At 37.5% G+C, this 27,335-nt stretch overlaps 1 protein-coding gene across 2 annotated transcripts in view; it reads right to left on the bottom strand.

Moving 5' to 3' along the window:
• Positions 1-21,182, bottom strand: part of LOC143178137 (ras-related protein Rab-37) — a 119,936-nt gene extending 98,754 nt beyond the window's left edge. Inside the window, exons 1-2 of one of the 2 annotated variants that reach the window (XM_076376633.1) lie at positions 21,045-21,182; positions 8,017-8,131 (exon numbers count right to left, since the gene is read on the bottom strand). In XM_076376633.1, the coding sequence (XP_076232748.1) occupies positions 8,017-8,079 (63 nt within the window). In that variant the 5' untranslated portion in view covers positions 8,080-8,131; positions 21,045-21,182. Of the gene's footprint in view, positions 1-8,016; positions 8,132-20,440; positions 20,578-21,044 lie in introns of those variants that run through there. The other variant, XM_076376632.1, reaches the window with a different exon arrangement.
• Positions 21,183-27,335: the final 6,153 nt, after the last annotated feature.

The following is a 27,335-nucleotide window of genomic DNA, read 5'->3' as shown; positions in this document are numbered from 1 at the left end:
GCCCCTTCGTGTAACAAAAAAGTGCGGGAAATTTGAATTGTATATGAGGCTGATACAAAACTGAATGTTGAATGTTAAATAGGTACGTGTATATCGACCGTAAGTAAATTGAACTTATTTGTGTATTTATTGGAAATTTAAATGAGCAAAAACATACAGAATGAACGTGACATATAAAAATATTAACAATTTAGATACAGAGTAGAATACTTGTTACAAGGAAGCGTGATTTATTTGACAAATATATTGAATTTAAATAGAGGAAATTGAACTATGCGAATAATTTACATTTTGAATAGTCGTTATATTTAAATATTTTTTTACAATGCAATTGTATTCATTTGAGATATCTATATATATCTAGTTTCGTAGTCACCTAATTGATATTCTGCTCGCGCAATCACGTTTAATCAATCTTTTTCCCAATTTTTATTTACTCTTTCGTGAAACAAACATTACATTTTTCATTGTCCACAAGAGTTTTCATTTTTATCAATATTTTGTTTTTTATGATTTTTGTGCAAAAACTCGGTTTATTATGTAATAGAGAAATATGGCAGTTTATATTATTAAATGTCAAAATGTCGATTCGACCCTATACTACTATATAAATTAAATTCGATACACAAACTTAGGTATATGTTACAGGAAAGTGGACGTGAAAGATCCTCAACGCCAAAACTACGGTCACCTCCAGTGCTATCTGTACATAATATGTAAGTATCTTTATTCAAAATTTTATAACAAACTATTAGCAATAACCTTTAGAAAAAACATAATTTTAAGAATATTATCTAATGACAATATCTGATTCCTAACAAATGTCTTCCTTTTACGTATCTGAACATGTAGGTACATATTACACATGTACTTCAAAATTGAAAGAACTCAAAAAACATGATTTTTTAATTACAACCATACATAGATCAGTTTGGTAAATTTACCTCTGTTCATTCTAAATAGTTTATTAGTTAATGATCAGAATTATAAAATTCATTCAAAAAACTTTTCAAATCTAAATTACAAATTATTTAAATAGTAAAAAGAAAATCATGTAATGCAAGTAACACGTAACTATTTTCTAGACTAATTATTCAAGTACGATCATTTTTATTAAGTAAAACTACTCTTTACGTAAATATTATATATTTAATAAATAATTTTCTCCTAAACTCATAAATAATTGTTGCTTCCTCTGAAAAGCATACTCTTTTTAATTGTGTTAATTTTGTAATACGTGTGCGTTGTGCAATCTCACAGTTGTTTTCGTTTTGGCTTTCTTGGGGGGCAATAAAATCAAGCCACAGCTCGCCGTGTTATTATTAAGAGCTCAGTACAAAAACAGTCTAGACTACCAGGTATTTGTTGTGTTTCAGTATGACTGTGACCTACGAAACTACTCAAGGCATATCAGTTGTGTTTCGTCTTTCGTCGTGATAATATCTCGTCGTGAAATATCAGTCTTACTCGCGTTACTTATCATGAATCTTTAACATGCTTAATATTAATTCAATATTCATTATTCCTCGCTACCACGTTAAAAAGTAATAAATGTTTATCGCCGCGCGTTAAGCAACTACAATTGCATTCATATCTCTATGTCAGTATCAGTGAAAGCCTCTTCGCCACGCGTCATTAGCAGATATTAATTGTTATAATAGAAGCACGCTAATGTTCAGTGTGTTCACTCTTCTAATTTCTATTATTAGCGAGCAGTGAACGTGAAATTTTGAATTTTTGAATTTACAGTGTCTTGTGTGTTAACTGAACATTGGATTTCACTGTTGGAATATATTCTGTGGAGATATGAACTGCTGAGGAGCTTTCTGTCTGATCTTGCAAAAGAGAGAATTTGGAATAACTGGAACAATCCTCTTCTATCGGTGAGTGAATTTATTTATTTCATATATATTTCATAATGACTGCTTATTGTTCTGTCTATGTGTCTATATTTGATTTATATGTCTATCTACATATGTGTCTGCATAAGTTAAAGTTGAATTAAGTTAAGAGTTAAATTATGAAAGCTTAGTAATTGAAATAATACATATACATATATTTTTCGTATTATTTCAATTACTCAATTATTAAAATTGAGTAATTAATAATTTAAAACACAAAGTCACAAATAAATTTCAGTAAAATTTAGAAAAAACTACGTTCGTTTACCGTCGAGAAAACTAGAAAATAACAGAAAATGTAGATTTAACTCTGCGCCTGTAACTTGGGTCGTTTAGGACATAGACCACTTTTGTTTTTAAATTTCCTGTAAGGTAGGGAGGGGGCTGGGCTTGGGTCCCAGTCATAAAAAAAGTGTGAGGTAGTGGGATTTTATCAGCCAAGCGACGCTGAATTTTGCTAGTTCGTATTTGACTAGCACATTGATAGTTTTGAAAGTGAAAAATTTGCAGACAGCAAGCACAGTGTCAGTGAAAACAAGGCTGTGGACAAAGGGGTAATTATTTGAGAATATCTAAAGAAAACAGTGCCTCTTGTTTATAGCTAGTGAGTGATATATGAAAACATTCTTTAACTCTTAATTTAATAATTCAACTATAACATCTGAACTGTAAATTTTTATACATGTATATAAGAACACTAATGTGTAAGAAGTTACAGAACGCATATAATATTAAAAAATGTACAAAATACAAAAACTAAGGTACAAATTATAATATTTGAAAGATAAAACAAATTTTTATTTAGGTTTTACTTCTTTATCTTTGTGAAAATATACATTTACAACATATCATTTAACATTTCCATTAATTCTATTCGCCACTGAATTCCACACAGTTCACAAAACAGAAGTTAAAAATGATAATTATTTAATTTTTAATAATTATTATTTTCAGTCTTATTCAGACATTAAAGCAAACCACAAAAACTTCCTTATTAAAACATTAAACCTGTTTGTTATTCGAAAACGATACCTCAGTATTTAATAATAATTCGTGCTTGATACTACAATTTCCATTCTGTCTAAACAATGTTCATTCTAAAACTCCTACACATGTCACAAACAGCTTTTGCTTTTTGTCTCCAAAAAACATAGAGACATACAGCAGATTTCGCCGATGATCGACTCGTCACGATCGCAGAAACGATTGTACCGCGAAATATGGTTTCCGTTCGATTCGACAAACAGCTCGAGCGTCGAAACCAGTTCGGAAAATTGAATTCTCCCGACGCGCGTCAGAATCGAAATCGAAATAGCGTCGGACACTCGGTACAAATTCCACCGAATTCGATGTGCTCGATATACTGCGAATCCCGCAAATACATCCAACGTGATTCGCGATCGCAATTTGCTAAGCGCGTGCAAGCAATTTGGCGCTTCGAGTTTGGCTTTTGTTTCGATATTGTTCGATAACTGTCAGGTAGACAGCCGCAGGAGTTAGCATCTAATAAAGAGAGTTTGATTGGATGTTGATGTGGTGATTAAACTTGGATAAATTTTAGGTAGAAATAGCTTTGGTGTTTACTAGTAATTCAAGTCTAATCTAAAGGAAATGTTTATGTACTTTTAAACATATTTATTTCTGTAATAAATGAGGATCCTTGTTTTAAATACTTTTCTTTTTAGTAATCATTAGTGTCACGTCACGTGAGGTCATGTTACATATTATAGCAAATCCATTGTGTAAGTCGAAGTTTTGCGCTTATTTTATTGATAGACCTATTTTGTTACTATATGAAAGAAATTTGTTATATGTACTGTGATTTAACGTGACATGAAATTCTCTTTTCTTATATTTCTAAAGAAAATTGAGGAACTGCAATATAGAAATACTTTAGTATTTATTCAGTACTAGCAAGAATTATTTTTTTAGCGCAAAGCAGGTTTCTATTACACAATTAACAAGCTTTAAAAGATTTTATATTTATTCAACTCTCTATTCCCTCGAGTTCAAAAATTCGCGAATATCGATTCAACGAACTACAAACTTCAAAACTTCTCTATTAAAAGCTTCCGAATGTGAACTGTGTCGAATACTTTCGCGAAACCTTTTCTACACCATGTTAACGAACTATTTGAACCAAAGGAAAAGCTGGCGAAAACCGACCTGAAAACTGATAATTGTAAAAAGTAACAAGCTACTTGTTTCAGCGAATCGCGTGGGAAGTTCACCGCGTAGATGCAATAATTTAATTAAACCGACGCTTCCGTTCCCTCGAATCGCGACTGAATCGGCTACTTTTTCCCTGGGGAATACTAATTCGTCGCTGTAGCCAGCACGCTTAATTGGTACTTGGCTTCTATCGGGAATACAGTTGGCAAATTCGAGGGGCACGGGTGTCGGTGGCGGCTAGGGGTGGGACTACCCCTGGTACCGACGCCTAACACGGGGCGGTCTGCAGGGGAAAGCGAAATGGAGGGCAAACCGATGCCAATACGCCTGCAGTTGCGCTCTCTTTAACCCTTAACTCGCTTAAGTAGTGACATCATGTTTTTGGGAATTAATAGGAAGAATATGTATATTACATTTCAATTAGAACATATTTATCAAATTAATATAAGAGTGATTGTTGTGTAGAAATACAGTATACAGAGTGTTTTCGAGTAATATGTGCGAGAAGGCGAGAGGTGATTTCTTATGAAGAAATAAGAAAAATATGAAGAATAAAATTGTCTTGTTTTCGGCCTAGCTTTCGAGGTAATCAGGTTTGAAGATTCGATCTGTATTATACGCACTTATGGCTAAGATACGATTCTCCAATTGAGATATAGTGTCTGCCGTTTTTGTAAACTATGTTCTATCATTTTTGGTATGCTACTAGAATCGTTGATTCATCGACAATACTCAGATTTTGTTTATTTGCCACTATCATGTGTTACATGAATCGAGAATACGTTGACACGATCCGAGCTTTGAGAGTCTGCAGCAGAAATTTGTCTACTATCCTTCGTTATTACAGAGAGCAAAATAGTTAACAAAATCCTTTTCTTGTCTTTTTTTCTGGAATGCAGTAACTCATAAAAATCCTGCAAACATTATTTACAAACATTGCAGATATTATCTCTGAATGAATCGTATCTTAGCCATAAATTAGTATAATACAGAGCAAATCTTCAAACTTTATTTCGAAAACTAAGTCAAAACTGAACAAATGTTATTCTTTATAGTTTTCTTATTCTTTCATGAAGAATCACCTCCTGTCCGCTTGTATATGTTATTTGGAAAAACCTGTATAATTAATCATTTTTTCTAACATGAAGTAAAGTTAACATTATCTTTGAATAAGTACCAAAGTCTTGATGTACCGCGACGCTACAGTTTGTACTCAATTTTTATGTACACATAGATACTATCATATCTACCTACCTATGTTTCTTCTCTATGTTTTGTCCTAATGGTAAGTACAAATTACTTAAACAGTACTTTAATTCCATTAAATATAAGAAACAAAACCTAGTATTCTTACTTTCGAACAAAATAGAGAAAAGGATCCAATTCACAAAAGTTATCTACGTCTCTCCAAGTAGATACAATTCGTCTTTCCTTGAACAAATTTTTCACAGGCTTCAAAGGAAGCCCGAAAATTGTCTGACAATACTTACTAAGACATGTATGTATCTTCTACAGACACTAAAATTCTAGACACTCCTCAAACGCCATAGCTTTAAAAAGTCCACCGCCAGCGAAAATCGCAATATTCAAAACTACACGAGGGACGTTAAAAAAAGGAGTGTTTAAGTATCAGAGCAGAAATCTACTTAAAAAGAGCGGCTTGTCGATCCTGCAGGCCAGATAAGTTCCCCTCGGTATCGTACGGTAGATCCTCCATCGAATCGATCGGATCGAAAGGATCGATGGTAAAGTGCCGCGACCTACGTACGACTGTCGAGTCGTGGAATACTTGCAGCACCGGTTCTCTCCGTGTTACTCAACGACGGCCCGGTTCGCAGCGGCGATAAACTCGCCAGAGGTAATTGGCTTGCGAAATCACCCCCGTCGAATCGGCTACGACACATTGAAAAATTCGCCGAGGACCGTCGCGCGATCCTCGTCGATCTCGCGGAATTACAGTGCCAGGGAATTCGTCTAACGAGCAAGAAATTTGACGAGGAATCCGTGTTCCTTGGAGATGCCCTGAGTGCTCCTCCACTTGCTTCAATGCGTTTTCTTGGGGTTTTACTGGTTTTAGTCATTTAAAGCTATGTGACTTTCAATCCTTGTATGAAAAAAACATTAGAGTTTGAGGATTTTTAGTAATCGGAGAAATAAGAGGATGTCAGTCTTAGTTGAATGATTGTTAAAAATTTTGACGAGGAATCCATGTTCCTTGGAGATGCCCTGAGTGCTCCTCCACTTGCTTCAATCTGTTTTCTTGGGGTTTTACTGCCTTTAGTCATTTAAAGCTATGTGACTTTCAATCCTTATACGAAAAAAACAGAGTTTGAGATTGTTTGAGGATTTTTAGTAATCAGAGAAATAAGAGGATGTCATTCTTAGTTGAATGATTGTTAAAAATTTTGACGAGGAATCCATGTTCCTTGGAGATGCCCTGAGTGCTCCTCCACTTGCTTCAATCTGTTTTCTTGGGGTTTTACTGGTTTTAGTCATTTAAAGCTATGTGACTTTGAATCCTTGTACGAAAGAAACAGAGTTTGAGATTGTTTGAGGATTTTTAGTAATCGGAGAAATAAGAGGATGTCAGTCTTAGTTGAATGATTTTTAAAAATTTGGCGAGGAATCCATGTTCCTTGGAGATGCCCTGAGTGCTCCTCCACTTGCTTCAATGCGTTTTCTTGGGGTTTTACTGGTTTTAGACATTTAGTGGATTTCTGGGGTGACTGGAACTATGTGACTTTAAATCATTTTTTGAGAATTTTTCGTATTTACTAAGAGAAATAAGAGTGAGTCAATTTTAGTTGAATTATTGTTAGTCTTAGTTGATTTGGGAAAATATTGTCTCTGGATAGTCTAAAGAACAATAACATTATAAATTCAATAATTTTTTATTAGAGTAATAGACACTGTGCTTTAGTAGGAATGTGCCTTAAGATATTCTTTATTCAGACTCGATAGGATTCTGTTTTTGAATTATGACTAAAAAGTAAGGAGCATCAATTTTTTTACTTTAAAAAGTTTGAAGCAGCAGAACCTCTTCCTACAAAATAATTTTACACGTACCATAACACGAAGGTCCATAAATCTTTTTATTAATAGTTCCATAACTTTCTAACACGCGTAAAACAGGGAATGACACCGACAGGGTGCAATTTTCCCCATAATCCTCGGCGCTGCGAAGCTTTACGTTCACCTCTTATAAAATCCGTGGAGATTTCCTGACTACTCGACAAGAATTTTAAAACTTCTACGAAAATCTCAAAGCGAAAATGTATTAGTCGTTAAACGAACATCAAAGAGACTCAATGACATACCTCGTATTCAATTTGCTGCGCATTTCTTTGCTTGAAACTCGCTTCAAATGTCTGAGTTAATATTTAAAGGAAAATTAAATCCTCTTCATTAAGGATCAGTAACGTTTTATTAGACATAAATAAGCAAACTTCATCTTCGTTAATGTTTATTTATTACTTTGAAATACATAGTAAGTGGTCGAATAGCCATGTAAGTAATTCTATATTTAACATTCTGTTTCTTTTAATTTACTATTCTTCTAAATAGTTGTTTCCTTTAATCTAGATTTTGTTAGAAAAGTTATCTCTCAAACTCATTTCAATCTCATCATACGCGATTCTTCGCTATATGTTCGCCACCTGTCTCCAGAATTCATTAGCAATTTTTACTCATTTAGTATTTAAATTAGCACATAACGAGCTCTTTTCGTCACCAAGATTTTTCCCCTAAATTCGCTGCAATTTCATTTTTCAACCCTCTTAATGGTCCAAATTAGCGAATTGTGGGAGACTCTTTTCACAATGCTCTCGAAATAATTATTTCTTTGCATGTTCAAATTGGCCAAGTTGTATTAACGTGTAACGAGGAAATTCATCTAATAGAGGTTTTTAACCAGGAAAAACGCGTGCTTTAAGTGCATACTTACATTGAGAGACGCGGAGGCGGGGACGGTGACCATAGCTGGGACGTCACTACTTCCACCCCTCATTTTGCCCCTTTACACAGCCCACCGCCCTGTTGAGCGGCGTCACATCAGATCTCTGTCAACAGAGAGAACAGGGGTGTAAGCTTGTAAGCCTGTGATTTCGTTCCAGAGGAATTTACGTATGATGCAACGTATAGTACAATAAATGTCGCGTAAAAGTTAGTACTGCATACTAAACTAAGTGATCCTCACTATGTATTTGTTTACGAACATCAGCGAATTTAATTCCGAAAAAGTGGTCTAACGGAGTTAACTTGTTTTTTAATTTAATAAAATTAGAGTAGATGTTGTTGTTACTTAAAAGATACAGTGATAAAAAGTGGGTTAGCATGAAAGATTTTGATACCCTTCTGCAAACTGTAGATATAATTTGTCAATGTCGTTTTCATTGAAATGGAGCAAATCGGTTCGTGACATACTCGAAGATTTATGGCTATTTCTTGAGTCTTTGAAACTTTCTCCCTTTATGCTTCATAACGAAGTTGATGGAGATTCGTTGTTACACAGTGGGTTCTTGTGTAATCGAATGCTACCAAGAAATTTGAACTTTATTTCCTTAGAAGTGTCATTGACTTCGTATCTGAACGATTGAGCGATGAATATAATGCAAAGTCAATAGTATATAATATTAATCTGTTAGATAAATTCTCACAAAATATCCTCTTGTATTAGACAATTAAAATATTATATAATTCAGAAATTCTCACGGAAGAATTTCTTTCTAATTGATAAGAAATTTATCTATCTACTTATCTAATGAGAAAATACTTTGTCGAAACTTTGAATAAATTTCTTTTTAAATCGTTCAAACATTTATGTTACTTTATAAGAAATTTCTGATTTATCTATTTTAGAATGATTTTATTTATCTGGATTCATTTCTTACTGAAACTTTGAAAGTACTATTTCTTCATTGATTAAAAAGATTCCTATTAGACAGCTTCTGCTTAAAAAATTAACAAAATCCTTTAGTTTCAGAATTAATAAACAATTAAGCAAGATTAAAAGAAAACATGCCGTTCCATCAAAGTATACATGCTTCCAATCATCAGAGTAATTGAATCTGCCGCTAATTAAACATTCATGAGCCTCGAAGAATCATAAAACTAGTCACGCTCAAAATCGTTATCCAAGCTCTTTTAGACAAAAAACGGCAAACATCCACTTCTTCGCTTTTCTTCCACGACCGATATTTTTGCAAGGAACGAAAATTTTAACGCTGTTTGCACAACTGCTGTTCCCATACATGAACGAAGCTTTTTCTCTCGCGTTAACGAACTTCTCCCTCGTGTAATCCGCGAGGAACTTCCAAAACCGCAGAACAAGCGTTTTTGAATTCATTTAAGAGACTTAATTTATGCGAAAATCGTGAATACCACTTTGGAGACTGCTATGCAAGTCTGTTTGTACAAGAACGTATGGTTTAAAGGAGGAAAAATGTGTTAGGAACATTTATCTGGAAGTAACATCCTTTGGTTTCTTCGAGGGTCATTTTATTAAAATTTGGAACAACTGAATTTAGTATTTTCTTTATTTATGTATCGTTATTCAAGATATTTAAGTAATATTTCATAACAAATCTTGTCTTATATTTTTATCGTCTAAGAAGTCGAATACAGAAAATTGAAGGAAATGTGCAAAGATTGAAACTTTGTAAAGTTTGAATTATTTGAAAATTTGGAGGATTCGAAATTCGAAAATTTAAAAATTTGAAAGATTTGAAATTTGAAGATTTAAACATTTTAAGTTTAAAATTGACTGTGCACAGGAGATAGTATTGGAATCCTTAAACAGCTACACCTTGTTTTATCAACAGTTAGTCCAACTGTTTTTTACTGAAATGAAAATGCAAATTTTAACTCGTACACTTCAATTAAAGCATAAGGCCATAAATAGTCATAAGCAGATTCTAATCACATTTTTTCGATAGATGCAATGATGCAACTGCAACATAATCGACAGTTTCTCAACTAAAATTTTTGCTATGGATCAATCATAGTGTTTAAAATCGTATCCATCTATAATTCGTGAGTCACAAATAAGAAATCTCTGAAGCTGGAAGTTGTAGAGAAATAAGTAATCGTTAATTATTTAGTATGCCAGTAACTCTGGCATGGTTTAACGAAGTTCCCATTAAACTCAGTGAAACTGTTCCAGTTTCTTTAGGCGGCTGGCTGCGTCGCCATTATCCCTGTGGCAATTTGCGTATCCACGCCTTCTGCGTTTTATACGCGAAAATTATAGGGCTAATCTTAGTAATTACGACGCGCTCGGCCGATTACCCCGAGGAGACCTAATTTCATTTGTATAAATTAGCGAGATAGCTATCTCCCTTCTTCGAAGACGTTTGAAAGGCCTTTTGCAAATACAAGTTACGATATTATTATTTAATAATCACAAATTTATCATTAGTTGTGACATTATTTAATTTGTACACCACGTAGCGTGCAACTTACTGCAGAACCTCGATTGTTTCACAAAATGGAGTACCTAAAGGGTATAAATACCAAGGTTAATAGATATATATTCATGCAAAAAATTATTTATACTGAAACTTAGGAAGTATAATCAGACTAACGATTTACTGTTTTAGTCAATTTATTTATTAAATATGTATAGTAAATGTTAACAAAGTTTTAATTCCATTTCAAGCTTCGTGTACTTATTTTCAATTTTCTTTTCTTAACATGCAGAGAAATAACACAATAATATATTTCATTAGAAATGTCAGATTTATTTAAATGAAACCTGCCTAAACCACAAACGCAACTTCATTCAACAACCCCAGCCGCGGTGCAGTTTAATATCATCCGAGGCATCCGCGGGCCATCGTAAATTCCCTTTAGGTACTAATTTTACCATATTCCTTCACCGTCCAATTCTGACCACTCTCCAACAAGTAGCTCTACGTGCCTTCTTCGCCTTATCCTTGTCTCTCTTACTTTCAAGCTGGTGCCAATATGAACCCCAACAACCAACCTCTTCCATCTGCCTCACTCTTCGAGGCTCTTCGCCAACTGTAATGCTACTCTATCCTCTGCGCACTCTAGGGTCCCCTCTATCCCATTTCCACGCCACTAACTCGACAATTCCCTCCTCGTCGCTCTTCTCAGCGTGTTCCTATGTTCCGCGCGTTCCACGCGGAATTCTCCTTCTTGTCAGAGCGTTTGCTTGATCCCCGTTGCTCCCTCGATTCAGTAGTATCGTCAGTCACTTCTCTCGCTCTCTCGACTCCACGAAAACCGTCCTCGTCCCTCCTACGAACAGCATCCTCTTCCTTCCCTGCGCAGTGACTCGGTTCCTCATTCAAGCGCTCGCTTGTTTCTCCCTCTGCCTCGCGCCAAGCACCCTGGCGTCTGACTCTCCTCTTCTCACCGAGGATCCTTCTCTAACTAATGGTCGCTGCTCGTCCAACAGGCTTGCGTGCCCAGTTTTTTCTACTCTGTCGCCGTTCCTCGCGGTATCGAGTATCGTTCCCCCTTTTTCTGTCGCCGTCTTCGTCCCTCTCCCTCGACGGTTGCATCCCCATCCTTCTCACCTTCCCTGGAACAACTCCGCTCCCCTCGACTCTGTCGGCCCCTCTGTCGTTCCGTGACTCGCGTCACGCATGTTTTTTTTTTGCGACCCGCTCTCCTGCTTCAATCTCTCCCCTTCCTTGTCAGACTCGCTGCCCTGGCGCGTACGCTCGTCCCTGTTCGACGTGGACTGCTCCGTTCCCTGTTAGACCTCGTCCTCCTTGCTCCCACTATCGTTTCACGATGCTCGACCTCCTCCCTCGCCGCTCGCCCTCCCCTCTGTCCTTCTCAGCGGCCCTCGGAGGAGAAACGGGTTCCGTTGGCGGTCTCTGTTGCACGCTCCCTGCGTGGCCCACCCACCGCAATAAGTTCCACCCGCCCACGTTTACCTCTCACGCACTTCTGCCCGCGCGATCATCCGTTGCGAATTGGAAAGCAGCCGCGGCGGTTATCTAGCCTCCCGATCTCCCTCTCCCTTCGCTCCCTTGCTCCGCGGAGAGCTATCGCGGACGTTGCTGCTTCCCTTTCGCCCACGAAATCGTGAGAAACTTGCTGGGGGAAAAATGAGCCCGCTTTTCGTGGCGCGGAGGATATGACAGATCCTTGCCCAGGGGCTTGTGCCTCAGAAGGATGATGCAATGAGGTTGTTGATAGAGTGGAGGGAAGCTCGAGCGTGGGTAGGATCGTGGATGATAGCTTCGTAGTGGAGATGGAAGTTGGGTTTGGAAAGTGAACTTGATTTGCGTTGGTTTGGTAGCGAGGTTGCTGTTGGCAGAGGGATGGGTATTGAAGTTGAGTAGGTGGACCTGTGGATCTTATCGTAGTGGTGTGTACGATTGGGAAGTCTGGAGTTGGGATGACATTTAATTCCTCCTTTGTCGCTGCTGGCACCGATTAGTAGATGTGATTAATTTGGCCAGATAACGAAAGTCCATGTGTATGGGCTACAGGATTGTGGGCAAATAAGTTGACTTATTTCGATTTTATTATATATTTATAATCATAGTATAAGCATTTCTTCCGTCTGTCAACTTATTTGACGTATACAGTAAATAGGCGTAGACTTTGGAAGATGAATACAATAGGAATGCCTTGATACTGAGTTCACATTTAATGAAGTGATGGGTATATACCGAAGTTGTATGAGTAGATTTGTGGGGAGTCTACAGTGTTTGACGACAAATTGTCAAGAAATTTCAAAGAGCGATTCTACATGGCAAAATAAGTCGAATTTTTTAACAAATTTAACAGTGGATCCTAGTCTAACAACTCCTAAGAAAAATGAACTGTATGTATCATCACTACCTTAGTATCGAGCTTTCAGTGAACAATTGGGTCACTGAAGAGATTGCTAGGGCAAACTGGATTTTGAGGCTCTAACTATTATCGATACTATCTATAGTATAGAAGCAGCCCTTTTGGTGACGCAGAATACCTTCTGTCCTCATCGATAGTCACTATTCGTATCCAAAATTCGATATTCAATCTCAAGCAATCTAGAGAGTTAAACAGCGCTTGTAAACTATCCTCGCATGGCCACAGTCGATTAGCAACAGAGATTCCTCCGTCGCCCTTGAACTCGCAGACCGTGTACTTCCTCGACTGTTTCCCCGACTTCCAACAGCCAGTCAAGCGAGCCGTACTTCACGGTCGGAAGCTTCATTGTGATCCATCGGCGAACAAAGGCGCTTCTCGCTAACTGCGCTGAACCTCAACAGGCGATGACGTTTGACTGTCGCCAAAGTTCCAAACTGAATCGAGAACAATCTCGGCTTCTGAAGTCCTGCAGAAGTTCCCTGTGGTTGTCTTTCGGCCAGTAATGAGTAGAAGTAGAAGCTTTATTTTAAAAGACAGGAAATTGCGCTCCTCGAAGCCTGAAATGGACTTTAATATAGGAACTGTTCAACAGTGCTAATAACAATGAAATCAAAGGAACAGCAAATGCAAGGGTAGTGCATCTTGCTGAAACTTCATGGTTTAATTAAATTTAGTAGCAAGAGTATATATGGAAGTTCTTCAGTCAGAAAGTTTTGATCTTCTTGGAAACTCGGATGCAATTGAAAATAAGTAATTTTAAGTGGAATGTGATCCTAGGAAACAAAATATGAGACCCAAGAAAACTGTTACTTATTGACTCGTGTAAACTTGTCTGGCGCGCCTAGATTACAAGTTTAAGTATCTGTTGATAATGTGTTGAAGTTGAAAAATGTTTCCTTTGCTTGGCGATACTCTTCAGATTCTACAGATACTATCGTGCATAAGTATTTGTACACTTTCATGTTATTGCAATATGTAAAATACACCAAGTAAAATTCTAGGGGATTTGGCTACAAATCTCATCTCAGACAATTATATAAGGTTTAAAAATAGCAACGAAAATAACATCCAATATCAGTTAAGTTAATGTAAATTATAAAATGTAGATATTTCATGCATTTCCAATAATACCAAAATGTCCAAATACTTATTTATGATGGTGTACATAGAATGAATGAAAGATTCTAGACTTGGCTCTTCCCAAAATTTGTGTCTAAAATAGTTTTCCTTTATGAATATTTTTGAAGTTATGTTAGAACTTAGAAGCTTCTTTTTTTCCTTTCATATTTCTCACAAGGCTGAACCCTAAGCTCTTTGAAAAATCGCAGAGAAGCTACACGAAGCCTTCTTCCACATTTACTAAAGTTTCATTAAAATTGTGTATTCTGTAGATCGCGAGCGCTTCTCAAGAAGAAACAGAGACTTCTCGTCTTCCGGTTCGCGAAATCATGGCGATGCGGGACGATAGTGGTTCGCCTGGTCCTAATGAGAGGCTCGGCTGGACCTGGCAAAGGCCATCGGGGTCCGTGGATCGGCTGGGTCCCCGTGCCACGACCGCGCACGCCATAAAAGCGCTCTCTATATTTAGCCAGGCTTCCCCATATATGTTCCCCACCTACGTCGCCAGCTCGCCACGTGTTTTACGACTACGCGCCCGCCACCTCGACATGTTCGCGCGTGCACAACCGAACCAGGGTCGCTCCAACCCTCTCGCAACCCTCTGTCGACCCACGATATTGCTTCGTTTATTGCTCACACCTTTGTAGTAACGAGCAAGCGTCTGTTTTCGTATGTTTAGCGATGGGAAGCAAATTGTAGACAGAAATTGCACGAGAATTCAAAGGCTCTGGGCGGAGACCAATTTGCTCCAGTTTGTTAAAGTTTCTTGTATTAAAAAAATATACTAAATACTAAAGTATATCGAAACTGGCACAAGTAGTCTTTTCTGTTTTAAAAATTGGAGCTGATCAGTCTTTGCACCGAGTCCTGCAATTGTAATTAAAGTTGAAGCTTTGAGTGTTTATCCATTTAGAAAGATAGAAGAGTAATTTTGTGGAAGTATAGGAAAAAGAGTCGGAGATTATTTGTTGGTTTTCACTAAAACTGTATTGTAGTTTCGTTTGATCTAAAGTGAAGTTTTGCGTTCAAGGTATACATAGGAAGTAATTAAAAATTTGCATACAGATTTTAAAGAATACACATTTGCTTTCTCAAATATAATTCGTAAATTCTAATTCGATAGAAATATCATGAAAACTATCCATCCCTAGTCAGTGAAACGAATCACTTAAATCTGAAGCAAGAAACGTTGACTAACGACGCCAATGACTGCTTGTTGACCGATTCAGTTCATTAGTTGCAACTAAACAAACGTCGCCGCTGGCTGTTCATAATCGATTCGAACCGATCGTCAAATGAGTCAGATAGTAAAGATCGATTGCATTAGGCTGCTGAGTGTCACAATTTGTGTGACAACCACATTGCATCCAATTTATCCATCATTCGACGTCACGCTTTGATTTCGCCTATCGTCGATTCGCTCCGTTTACTTTCGCGCGTCGAAGCTCTTTATTATCGGCCGCGATCTAGCTACGATCGATACGTACACAACCAATCATTTGCTCGATTACGAACGGTAGCGAGAATCGAGATTGCGATCGCAATTGAAACACCGAGCGAAGAGATCCATGGGCGCGGAGATCACGACTCGATGGTGGTACAAATTCAATCGATTGTTTATTTATTTCTTAGTCGAAAGGGCAAATTTCTTGAGGTCTAATGAACCTACTATTATCAGTAGTAGTAGTATCATCGACTATTATCAATAGGAACTATTTCTGATACTGAAAACTGGTTGAGCTAAGAGATTAATTTAGTTAACTACTATGTGAATAGTACCTACAACCTCGTTCAAAGGTATTAAGACATTTGCTCGATCACATTATATGTATTTGGAAAAAGTTCTGAAATCAGTAACGAATTGCACTTGAAATGTTTAAACTTTGTGTCAAATGTCAGAGTTAGAACTTGTTCTGTTGTCGAGGTGCACTAACCTGATGAGGTACACCCAAATCAGTAGAATATGTCTCAAGTCAGACATAGTAAAGCTAGTAGAATATGTCTCAAGTCAGACATAGTAAAGCTAGTAGAATATGTCTCAAGTTAGACATAGTAAAAGCAGTAGAATGAGTCCCGAGTCAGACACAAAGAAATAAGTAAAATTAGTACTAAGTCAGACACAAAGAGATAAGTAGAATTAGTTCTAACCCAGACACAAAGATATAAGTAGAATTAGTTCTAAGTCAGACACAGAGAGATGAGTAGAATTAGTTCTAAGTCAGACACAAAGAGATAAGTAGAATGAAGCTTAAGACAGACATAAAAAAGTCAGTAGAATAGGTCCCAAGTCGGATAAAGAAAAAACAGTAGACTAAGTTCCAAGTCAGACACAGCGAAATCTCTTCTTATTTGGCATGCAGAATCACCCCTCAAAATTTCTGATCATTGATGATATATAAAAATTTATTGACGACACTAAATATCCTAATACTTTTGAACGAGCTTGCACATGCACGAACTGACTTAAGAATTCTTTCACAAAAGGTTATGAAATTCTCATATTCAAATTCTGAACATAGTCTACTTTTTCTATAAAAATTGAGAGACCTTTTATTTCAATTTAAAACACTGTACTTCAATAAAAGAGTACTAAGTAGAATAATTATCTTCCCCAATTCCAGCAGGCAAAAGTGAAACGAATCATTAAAAAATTACAAAATTAACTAATCAAAACATAAAGAAGTACTTTAGAACAGTTATTCAAAAATACTTTCAACACTCAAGTTCGAAACTTTGCTCCATTTCATAACATGGGTATATTTTCTATTAAACACAAAACATTTCAAAAACGTGCAAAATTTCATGACACTATTAAACTATTAACTCCTCAATTAAATCATCCCTTGATCAAAAAAAGTCTCTTCAATATATTCAAAAGTAATTAAAAGCGTGCAGCTTCGCGCCGACTGAAACCCCATCAAATTTTAAAACCTGTTATAATTTATTCCTGAAACGATACAGAAATGGTACAGCGGATGTACAAGGGAAAAATATTCGAAAAAATACGTTCGAGTTTTACTCGCCGCGGGTCGACACGGCAGGTCTCGGCGTTATCGCGATGAACCGATAAAATTAACGACACCGTGGACTCTGCGCAGGACAACGTCCTCGCCGCGGGGTCTTTCTATCGCGAAAACTTTCGCTATTGTTGTCGATCCAGCGTCACGTACATGACCCAAGGTATGCGATCTTTTAGCTTTCTAATCCGATTTCCATCGACGCTCCGAGTGGGAGACTGATTTCCATCGCGTATCGAAACTGCGATCGACACTTTTTGGGTGACTGCCGTGACTGGGGCTCCATTAGCTTACTTTCGTCTGTGTAATTTGTTTCTGATTTTCATTGATAACATTGTTTAGGTCATTTACAGTTGATGTAGATATGTGGAGGTATTGAAGAGATTTTTGTTAGATAGTATCAAAGAATAATTTTGAGGCGAGCAATGTCTAATTATAGATTTGATTTCTATTTTAGAGTATGGTTGTATTTTCTGTAATTTCTTGGTCTTCTTTATGATTTTTTTTCTCAGTATAACCTATTTGTGATTTTCAAATATTCAAACATGGTAGAACCTCTATTGGATCATCGATTGAGAGTTGAATAATTATTTAAGAGTATCCAAAGATTATGAAATTAATTATCAAGATTTGATTCAGGTTTTGAAGAATTGAAAGGATTGAAGGAAGAATTTTCTAATTCTTAGATTTCTTCACTTTCATTTATTACAGTTTTGAATCGCCTCTATCACCCTGATTTAAATATCTATCACTACTGTTTATCAAAGCTTTTCACTTAACTTTCTCCTACTTTTAATGTTGATAGGTTTCTGTTTGCAATTTTAAAGGACAGCGCTTTCATGGATATTGAAGTTGTTTACTAATTTTCGTTAATTATTCACGTTCTAACTGACTTCTTTTACAAGAAAATCTAGCTGCATGTTTAAAGATCGTTCAAATAAATTTCGAGGAAAACCGCCTTTTATCATAATCAAAGATTCGATTGCTTTTTTTCAAACGATTAGATCTCCATTGTTATCAATGATGGAAACGCTGTTCCTATTAGATGCAGAAGCTTGAATCGATTTTATGACACGAACAGAATTCCAAATAAATTGAATGTGGAACGATACAACTGTTTCTAATGACATTTCAGTTTTCATTAATTTTCACTCCTCACGAACGTCTCGACGCTTTCAACAATTATCATGTTAAAATTAATTTTATAAAGTCAGTTATTTAACCATCAATTTCTGTCATTTTTGCTCGTTGTCAGACATTTCAAATAATTATATTTAAATGTTCAATTTCTTCGAGAGACTGTACTAACACAATACAATCTCTGTGATCGAATTAAAACGGAAGTGTTCCTTCAATGAAAAAACATCCAATAACGGAGTATCGATCGCACATCTCGAAACATTTGAGTACGAAGCTTGAACTTGGTATGTGTACGCCGCAAGATAAAAGTAGCACACGACACATTTCCACGTTATTATTAGAACAGTCATCTGGACACGTTTTGCAGAATAATGGCAAGGAATGATAGTATCGTGGACAGTAATGACGCGTGAACATGCGAGGAAAGTTGCCACAAATCCGATAATCATTCTTTCGTGTAATTCCTCATGAAAGCCTACAAACCTTTTCAACAAGAAACGAATATATTAAACAAATATTGAAATATGAATGAAGAGGACCAAAATAAAATATTTGAAACTGTTTTTATTGAAGATATAGGTTCTAAACATGACAAAGAATATTCAAACGTAAATCAAATAATAATTAATAGAATAAACAATACACTACGTAGGGATACTTAAATTATGCGTTATTTATGCAGGTATTCATTTTTTAAATAAAGTCAGCTTGAAATTATAATATAGTATGGAGGTTTTAAAAATTAAAGTAGGTAAAATTTTTGACAAGTAGTTTTAATGTAAAATAAAAATTAGAATAATTCAGTAAATTTCTTAATTTGTGCCCCTTAAAATTTCTCAAAAATGTGTTAACGCTGCATGTTAAATTATATTCGCTTGAAATTTACAAATTATTTAAGCAACGACGCAACATGACAATTAAACACCTCTGAAACCACCGATTCAATATTACCTCACCATTCGCGCGGCTTGGTAAGCGGTCTTAGGCGCTTATTAATTAAACAACTTACCAATATAAATTACATTAAATTTCTGATTACCATAATTGCTAACGAGAAACCGGTATCACGACGTTAATTTCCCAGCATGTTCGCGCGATTATCGTCGCTCAACGCTGCTCGCCCAAGGAACTGGGCTAAAAATGCAACATACGATCCCATGTGAAAGTAAAAATAACATTTTCACGTAACTCGACCGCTGGAGGCCTGTAATCCTGTTTCACGCGACTGCACAATGTTGACGATAATTATAATCATTTAAATAACTTGATTATTTGATCTTTACATGGGACGTACGAGTGATCAAGATGCTTTTTGTACGTTGCATAAGTGTCCTAGGATTTTGGAATCGTTGTTGAAAATTTCAGGCAGCCTATTTCTCATGTCGGTGCAACGATGCATCGCTGCAACGAGGCACGACTTTGAAACAGCGGCTCGATATCGATTAAATGCCTCTACGAAAGGTTAGCACGACCTCCATCTTGGAATTCCTGCTGTGGTTTGCCTCTAGCATCAAGGTCACTATTGACCGATTATTTATGCAAAATTGCAGCTGGTGCAAATGTGTCGAAATTCTTCCCTATTTCTTCTTTGAGGATATAGCTTTCTCTGTGGTCTAAGTTTTGAGGAATGACATGATGAAGCTATTTGCTGCTTCACTGAGATTGATACATTTAGTTTGGGGGATGTACTGACGAGGGATGTTCTACATATGTTGACAGTGGATGCATTGAAAACTAGAGGAAAGAAAGATGTCGATAATTTGCCATTTTTTTAAGAGAATTTGTGCAAGATCAATGTGGCGATTTGTTAACTTCAGCATTGTTTCAACAAGTAAATATAGGTGCATTTGTCACAAAGCTGACAGGTTAAATGGGCAACACTGATCGAATCAGTATGTTTATATATGTATATACATACCAGTACTATACAAATTTAATTTTAATATGCTGCTATTAGGTAGAATTTATCTTGCACAATTATCCTTTAAAAAGTAGGTCGAAACAAGGAAGTTTTCCTTCTATATCTTTCTTTCTTCTAAAATTGAGAGTATTTATTTGTATTTCTGTAGAGTGACGGCAAAAAGAAGTTTAAAATTGCAGTTTGTGTACTTATATTAAACAGTAACTTTCACACTACTTATATGGATATTTTCATATTGCTAATATTCATTTGTCATGCAATATCTCTTCACTCTCATGGCATAGGAGATATGCCATAATTTTAGTGGCCAAAACTACTATTTTCCTGTCGCTTACCTATCACTTTTTCAACTGCCACTATGCGCAGGCAACTCTCATTCAACAACAGCAATAACATAGAAAGCACTTCTTCCCTTAAAATCTCAAATCGATTCACTCCCCCACAAGACGTACTCTCAGCACCTTCAACCTAGATCCAAAAATAACCCCAACAAAGAAACTCCCCCAAATTCCTTCCCCACAGTCGCAAACGAGGCCCCCCTCCTCTCGTCACAAAGTTCACTCAACCGAAAGCACTTCACACGCCCTTACTTCGACTAAAGATTTCACAGTCGTCCCTCGCCCCTCGCGAGGGTAGGAACCGCGGCGCCAGCGACCACTGACCCACATTCACGTCCCTCCGCCGCCCCGAAAAACATCAACATTCACCCCTTTCACCTCCACGAACCACCGCCGCTGCGTTCACCCCCGAAACACGGTGACGCGCCCCCTCCACTCGCCGCGGCACGCTTGTGTGCGGGCGACTGCAGCAACGGCGCATCCACGGACCCACGGGAGGGTGTGCACCCCCATGCGTCGAGCGGAAGGTGAAGGGTGCCCCCTGTCCAGGTGAAAGTTCGTCCGCGGTGCGATCTCGCGTCCTGCGAATGGAGGCGCTCACCTTCGTGGCTCCACGAGGAGAACAGCGTTCCCTATCGATCTCCCCGCCCTTTCGAAGCGCTGCAGCACAGTGATCGCGGATCGAGGACCAGGACCACCGTCCTGTCGCCAGCCTGGTCACGTGATGCCGCTGGACACGGTGTCACTTCCGGCTGGGGCTCCTCGGCGACGTGGTCGCGCGTCTCCAGAAGCCGCGTCGCACGCGAAACTCTGCCTCTGCTCTCGCGCGTGCTGCCGTCGACCGAGGAGAGAGCGTGGAAAGGAGGACGCACGCAAGCGCAAGCGTCCTAACCTCCACTCGATAACGACGAGCCGGAGGAAAGCTCCGAGAACGACCAAGCTACGTCAGCGTACGTGTTGCGTCAGAGAGGAACGCGTGCGCGCACGTGGCGCGGGGGCGGAGGTGCATCCGGCCGGTGCACCCGCGGACCTGGTCAGCTCTGGGGTGAAAGGGAAAGGCGTCGCTGGGAGATTTATGGACTTTTGGGAGATCTTTCAGGGTGGATCCTCGTGCAGTGTTGTGTGAGCTTTGTTCGAGAGTCGTTGGTAAAGGGTGAAGGGATTGGCGGCTCGAGGGTGGTTTTTGAGCGATGGGGAGACAGGTAGTGGACTGTGGTGAGGAGGGATTGATTGCTTTATGATCTTGCGTTGTGTGATTTATTTTATTTGTTTGTATACAAGTTGAAGGTCCGGTAGGTGACATGGTTTTGTAACATGTGTGGAATCTATGGAATTATTAAATGAGAGATTGAAATGTTGAGATAGAAACCTTGAGAAAGGCTATAAAAGTGCGTTATTTGTTAGCTGCAGGAGTGATACGAGGGTCTGATTGGATCAATCGTGACGTGTAAAATGTGGGTAAGAATATACGGGTCAGTGTAACAGATCTTGATGGAGCATAATTGTTTGTAATTGATAGGAGCTGGGGACAATTTATTATACCATTTATAATTTTAAAAAGATGATTCGCAACTATCCTATGTGTTTCCAGTGATTTTAAGTTGAGTTCATGCATTGTATGACTGTAATCGTGATTCGTAATTTCCATAGGATTTTAATTTGGGAGAAAAGAAATCTATGAGTTAATTTATTACATTATGGGGTGGGCAAGGTGTACTGATGGAAATCTCTGTGGCTGGTTGTTTTGATGAACTTGTTTAAACCTTAACACACTGTGACCTATATGTATCTGGGACAATTTTTATATGTTGAGTAGACTGCGGATTTTTATGCATTTATGGAAATTTGAAATGTGTGAAAAGTTACAGAATGCATACAATGTTCAAAAATATACAAAATATGGAGAATAAAGTAGAAATTATACGTAGTATTTGGAAAATGAAGCAAATTTTTATAACTGTGTTTATGAAAACATGAAATTGCATAAAAATTTGCAGACTAATACATAGTGACGTTAACTTACACAACATTTTTATGAATGATATTAGCTAACAAAATTATAGCGACAGTTATTAGAAGAAGAGAAATATTGAACTTAAAATTAATACGAACATGGATTAAAAATCTGTACAAAGTTGTTGATATTTTATTAAAAGAAGCATGAATATTAAAGTAATTTATGCTCCATAATTTTGCATTGTATATCACGTCAGCGTTGCATCGTAATTCACGTTTTAATTGGCGAGTCGTAATCGTTGGTATATAATAATAGGACTTAGGTTACCGGAATTACTGTTGAGAGGGTGCAATTCTCTGCTTGATAGCAATGGCGAAGTTTTACGAGGGGTGCTTCATTTTTATGGGAGGTTGTTTTCTATAGGAAATTACATCCCTCTTTCCCTTGACCCCCTGTATTGAGTTTCTGTTTATTGCAGAGTAATTTCAACCTCACTTAGTCATCAGCAATTATTGTTTCGAATTTATGGTGATTCCTTTACGATGAAATATAAATGTTACAATTACTTAGTTTCAACTCTTTCGATGATATTATTTGCAATCTACCAAAATCTTGCACTCAAAATAATTGAGTAGAATATTTTGCAGTTGAGTAGAATTTCTTCAAATTTCCATGAAACAATAGGAAAATTTTTTAACAAATTTGTTATCATTTTGTGAATACTCCGAAAATAAGAGGGATATTCTGGTGAAAGGGAAAGAGGCGAAATATGCATCGGGGACAATCCACCCTCTGTTGAAGGAGAGTATGTCGGTCGAACTTGCGCAGAATGTTCGAGGCATTTCATGAATGAAACCGCGCGCTAACGATCGACCAGGTTCAGGATTCTGAAAGCAGCAACTCATTGTATAATTCTATTGGACCTTGTCAACTACCTTTAACTTTTCCATCGTCTGAAGTAGCGTGAACATTTTATTATATTTGAGTACCAAAGACTGTATCTATACACATTTCTTTGACTCATTATTCACGTATGTATAAACGACAGGGACATTTTTGTACCTAATTACACATACCTTGTATATTCAAAGCAATTTAAAAAGTAATTTAAACAACCAATTTAACGAAATTAAATTAAATTAAGAATTAAATTAAGGCATAACTAGAATAAGGTAGATTAGAATAAAGAAATTAAGAACTATGAATTCTGGTGAACATATTCGTCAACTTGTTAACAGAAAAGCCAAATTAGGTAGAATCTAAATTAACCAGACTTTTGTGATCTACATTCGCCGCTATTACTCCTAGGGGTTTAATTATTCAAAACATACCGACAAGGGTATACTAAGGTAGAGAGTAGAAAGACACACAAAGGGACTCTTTAGTTTCAATTTTGACGTCAAGTCGGTTAATGAAAATCCTACTCTACTTGTTAAGTAAGATAACTTAACAAAATTTAGGAAATTGGGCATGAAAAAGATACTGTATCTTTGAACGTGGTTTTAAACCGATTAACAAAGTGTCAGCCCATTGTAGCAGAATCGTACACACTAATTATCTGTAGTACTCGTACACACAACTCCAAACTGTTAATTAATTAACAAAGCTACTTTAGAGACTACTTTACTCCATTTTATCTTCCATCTGACTCGTTTCCAGCAGTTACATTCAACTCTTGCCCAGTTTCCTTAACTGTAGTGCAGAATATAAACCTCTAGAATCTATTGTACATGAATTTAATAATCCTTCGTGAGCAACATCATGAGTCATTCTGAATTAACTCAAGAGATTTTATCAGATAACTGTGAACTGCAAAATTATACCCGAAAATTTCCACCTAAAAATACTCCGCTCAATTATTACCAGTTACTCTGGTGCAACGCCGAATAACAATGTAGATTGCTCCGATTTCACGCCGTTAATTACAGCTCACAGAGTTAGCCAAGAGAATTAAGAAAGATGAGAATCGGCGAGTAAATCGTCGAAAATAAACGGTATTTCTTCCTGAAGCCGTCGAATCACGCAACTTTGTTCGTTATTCTGTGATAACTGGCTTCGCGAGTGCATTACACTGTCGCGCAGGCGCCACGACAGGAACGGAAGTCGCGTTCAGCGGCGCGTATCCGATGACTCTGACATTTCGTTTTGCAACCACGTGCGGATGGAGTGACTGACCGACAATTCAGTGAAAACGAGGGAAAACCACTGGGGAACGCGTCGAGAGCTGGAAACTATACCTGTTGGTCGAAATGTCACGCGAACTGTATTGAAATGACTATAGATCGGGATACGGATTGCGTGACTTTTCGGCCACCCTGTGTGTAGCGCATCTGGGGAACGAAACGATGATACAAGTTGTGCGACGTGTTTCTGTATTAAGTATGAAATGTGTGTTAAGAGGAAAAAGGCAATAGTTTGTTTTCAGTGATTAGATTTAATTAGAATTAAGGTTTCAGTGATTCATTTTGTGTTACAAATTTTGAAGCTTCTTCGGTCTTGTATGAGTTTTGAATGAAATTATTGAATCCTTTTACATTAGTGGTGGACTGAAATGTGTTAAAAATTGAGATTTTCTTGGTGATGTTTTGTGAGATTTCTTGTTATTTTCCCTATTGTTCTTCATATGGTTTTCTATATGTATGGATAGAATAGATTAATATTTAGTACGAATTTTTAGTATAATTGCTTCGGATGCTTCTTGCCTTGTATCGTTAAGATAAAGTGGAAATTGGGAATTGTACTTATTTTAGAATAAGGGGATCGATTATGAGACCTTACTATGATTTCAATTAGAACTTGTGCAAAATCAATTACCTCCATATAAATTGATTTGATAAGATAGCAGTTATTGCTTGCAAACTCGTTCTTTGTATCGTGTCCCGTGATTATAGTGAACGATACTCTACAACTCTATCGTTATCCATACATATTCCATTGGGTTTTATAATACTAGATACTGTATAACAAGATGTTGCGATAATTCCAGACACCCAATTGCACAGTTTCAATTCCAGGCAAATACTTTTAAAACACTTAAAAGTTAAATTATATACAGCCAAATATCTACTAGAATAATAATAATAATCTATTAATTCTACAAGAATACTTCAATTTAAAAACCACGTACATAAACTATATTCTATCTAGCCCCTGTATAAGTATATAAAAGCTTGATGAAATTTAAACTGTATTTATATCTACAAAACATCCCTTGTAATCTAATTTAATCCTAAAACAAAAGCTTTACAGAAGAATGACATCCACATAAAACCTCGAAGACTTTCCATAACACCCTCCACAGTATCAAGAACAAATCCCCTATACCCTGCAGACTACTTCAACGAAGTATCAAATTAAATAAAACTCGAACCACCCCAATTTCCCTCCCCCAAGCGAGCAGTGCCACCACGATTCGCGTGATTTTCCGCAAGTTGCTGGTTATTTCGCCGCCAGCCGATAAAATCGCAACCCCCAGGCCAGAATTACCAACCCCTCGGCAGGGAAGCTGGGGAGGAAAAAGCTCGTCGTCGCGAGAACAACGCGGTGGTTCCACGCACTCGAAGGGGTGGTGGTCGTCCAGTGAATAGAGGTGAATTGGGGAGCGACTGCGCACTGAGGGGGAAGCTTTTCCTACCGAGGTTCGAAAGCTCGCCACAGGATGGCGACGCTTCTCGAGGAAGCGAGAACCCGCGTTCGACCCCTGCGAAAGCCAAGGGCGAATCGGCCAATCGGGGATGGAGCGAGAGTCCGTAGTTTCTGCAATTCGGCGAGGAGACCGCCATTTTCGGCCCGGCCCTCCTCGATCGCCGACCCTGCTGCCGATGATTAATGACCCCTGAGTTCCCTTCGATCCTCCTCAGCGGGAGATCGCGCGTGAATCTTGGGAAGAGGGTTGATTTAAACGAAAGATGGTTTTCAAAATTGACTGGGTTCTTCGAGATGTTAGGTACTCAAACGAGGAGTTGGTTTATTGGGTGGTGATGCGAGCTTGGACGTGGAGGCACAAATTTTGTGACTTTGGATATTGCGGAGCTATTTTAGATTTCAGGGAAAGGTGTTTGTAGGATTCACTGTGTTTTTTTAGATGTTACTTGAGAGATGAATCGGGTCATTGATTGACAATGAAAGCTTTAAAGTAGAGACTTAAGTTTTGAGATATTAGAAATCTAAAAGAATCCTACAGTACCTGTTTTTCGAATCTACAGTGGATTTTGAGATGAGACTTAAGTAGGGAGTTAGAGTTCTTGCTTAGTGATAAAGATGAATATGGGGATCAAAATTTCTGAATATTGTAGATACACTTAGATTTTATTTTATCTTATTTTCAGTTTAAAAATGACCATTTAGAGCACAGAATCTTCTTACACAATTTTACAAAAGTTTCCGAAATAAAGTACAGTATTATGTACCTAATATCTCTCAAAAACATCGTAGGCACTATACCTATTCAATGCCTACCATACAAATTACCACGAACACAGTGATTATACTTGAGACTCTCACACATAGAGAAAAAATGTATTCCATGCTAAAACGAATATAAAAAACTTACTTATCAATATCCAGGGAGAACATTTCTTATTACAAACTCATCCCATACTGTATCTCTGTCACAAAATGCTTTCATAAAAACCAGTAAAAAATTCTCCTCAAATTTACATGTTCCAATTTTGTGCAACCCCTCCCAGCGACCTCTATCTTCACAGTACCTGCGTACATCAGTATTCCCAATACTCCCGAAGTCCATGTAGTTTTTCGAGAAAACGCCGACGGTGGAACGCCTCTCATTAAGAAATCAAATTACACCCGAATTACCGGCATTATAACGTCGTACATCATAAAAACTTAACAGCTTTGCCGTAAAACGTGCTCAAACATGCAGATCTCCTGCCAATTTTATCGTGGCAGGACAACTCGAACCATCCTCGCTATAAT

The sequence above is a fragment of the Calliopsis andreniformis genome, chromosome 4 (assembly GCF_051401765.1).
Source record: "Calliopsis andreniformis isolate RMS-2024a chromosome 4, iyCalAndr_principal, whole genome shotgun sequence".
In the NCBI taxonomy this organism is placed as follows: domain Eukaryota; kingdom Metazoa; phylum Arthropoda; class Insecta; order Hymenoptera; family Andrenidae; genus Calliopsis; species Calliopsis andreniformis.
This window is presented reverse-complemented; position numbering and strand designations above follow the sequence as displayed.